An 830-nucleotide genomic window follows, 5' to 3' on the forward strand; every position below is an offset into this window, starting at 1 on the left:
GTGTGTGTGTGTGTGTGTGTGTGTGTGTGTGTGTGTGTGTGTGTGTGTGTGTGTGTCTTTCCTTTACAGCCATCGAGCAGGAGAGGAAAGGCGACGCCACACCTTGACTCGAGCGCAAGTGAGAGAAGGAGCCGACGATGCCACAAGAAAAATGAAGCACTTTCTTTTGATTATCACAGTGTTCGACTTGCTTACAATGTCTTCAGATTAAAAAGAAAAAAGAAAAAAAAAAACAAGGGGTTGCCCTCGAGCTCCCCAAGGTGCTGTCTTCACATGTAGGGTGTGGGGTGGTGGGGGGGGTTGACCACCCACCCACGTCTCTGAAAACTTCGGCCTGGGTGTCTATGCTGCGCTGTTAGCCTGAAGCTAACATGTGTCAAATATTGCCAAACCGGGGAGCGAAGGGGCGGGTGAGGCGGGCGGTAGGGGGAGGTTGGGGATGATGCAGCACAGAGAGAACGATAGGCATCCAGGCCGGGGTGGGAGGAGTGGGGGGCGAGGTCGTATGTATGAGGGGAGGGGGGAGGTGGGGTTAAAGTGAACACATGTGGGCTGTTTTCTTATTCAACTTTTTACTTTTCATTATGTAATAAACATGAAGACATGGAAACCACCTGCCTTGATCTTTTTCTCTGATTTGTATTTGTATTAATACACTCATGTCTAAATGTATACACGAGTAAAAACACACGACTATAGCTCCTTCCTGCTCCATCAACTTGTACGAAAGGCCCAGACTATTGGTGTTAAGAGGGTTTCATCGAGGTTTGGAAATAAAGGCTCCTACCATGTAAGAAATGGACCATGTTTCAGTTTGTGTTTGACCAAAG

General features: G+C 48.0%; 1 protein-coding gene across 1 annotated transcript in view; it reads left to right on the top strand.

The window, feature by feature from the left end:
- Positions 1-221, top strand: part of LOC106511454 (thymosin beta) — a 2,403-nt gene extending 2,182 nt beyond the window's left edge. Inside the window, exon 3 of the mRNA XM_014000208.1 lies at positions 70-221. Within this exon, the coding sequence (XP_013855662.1) occupies positions 70-107 (38 nt within the window). The 3' untranslated portion in view covers positions 108-221. The remainder of the gene's footprint in view (positions 1-69) is intronic.
- The last annotated feature ends 609 nt before the right edge of the window (positions 222-830 follow it).

The sequence above is a fragment of the Austrofundulus limnaeus genome, unplaced genomic scaffold (genome assembly GCF_001266775.1).
Source record: "Austrofundulus limnaeus strain Quisiro unplaced genomic scaffold, Austrofundulus_limnaeus-1.0 Scaffold2806, whole genome shotgun sequence".
Lineage (NCBI taxonomy): Eukaryota > Metazoa > Chordata > Actinopteri > Cyprinodontiformes > Rivulidae > Austrofundulus > Austrofundulus limnaeus.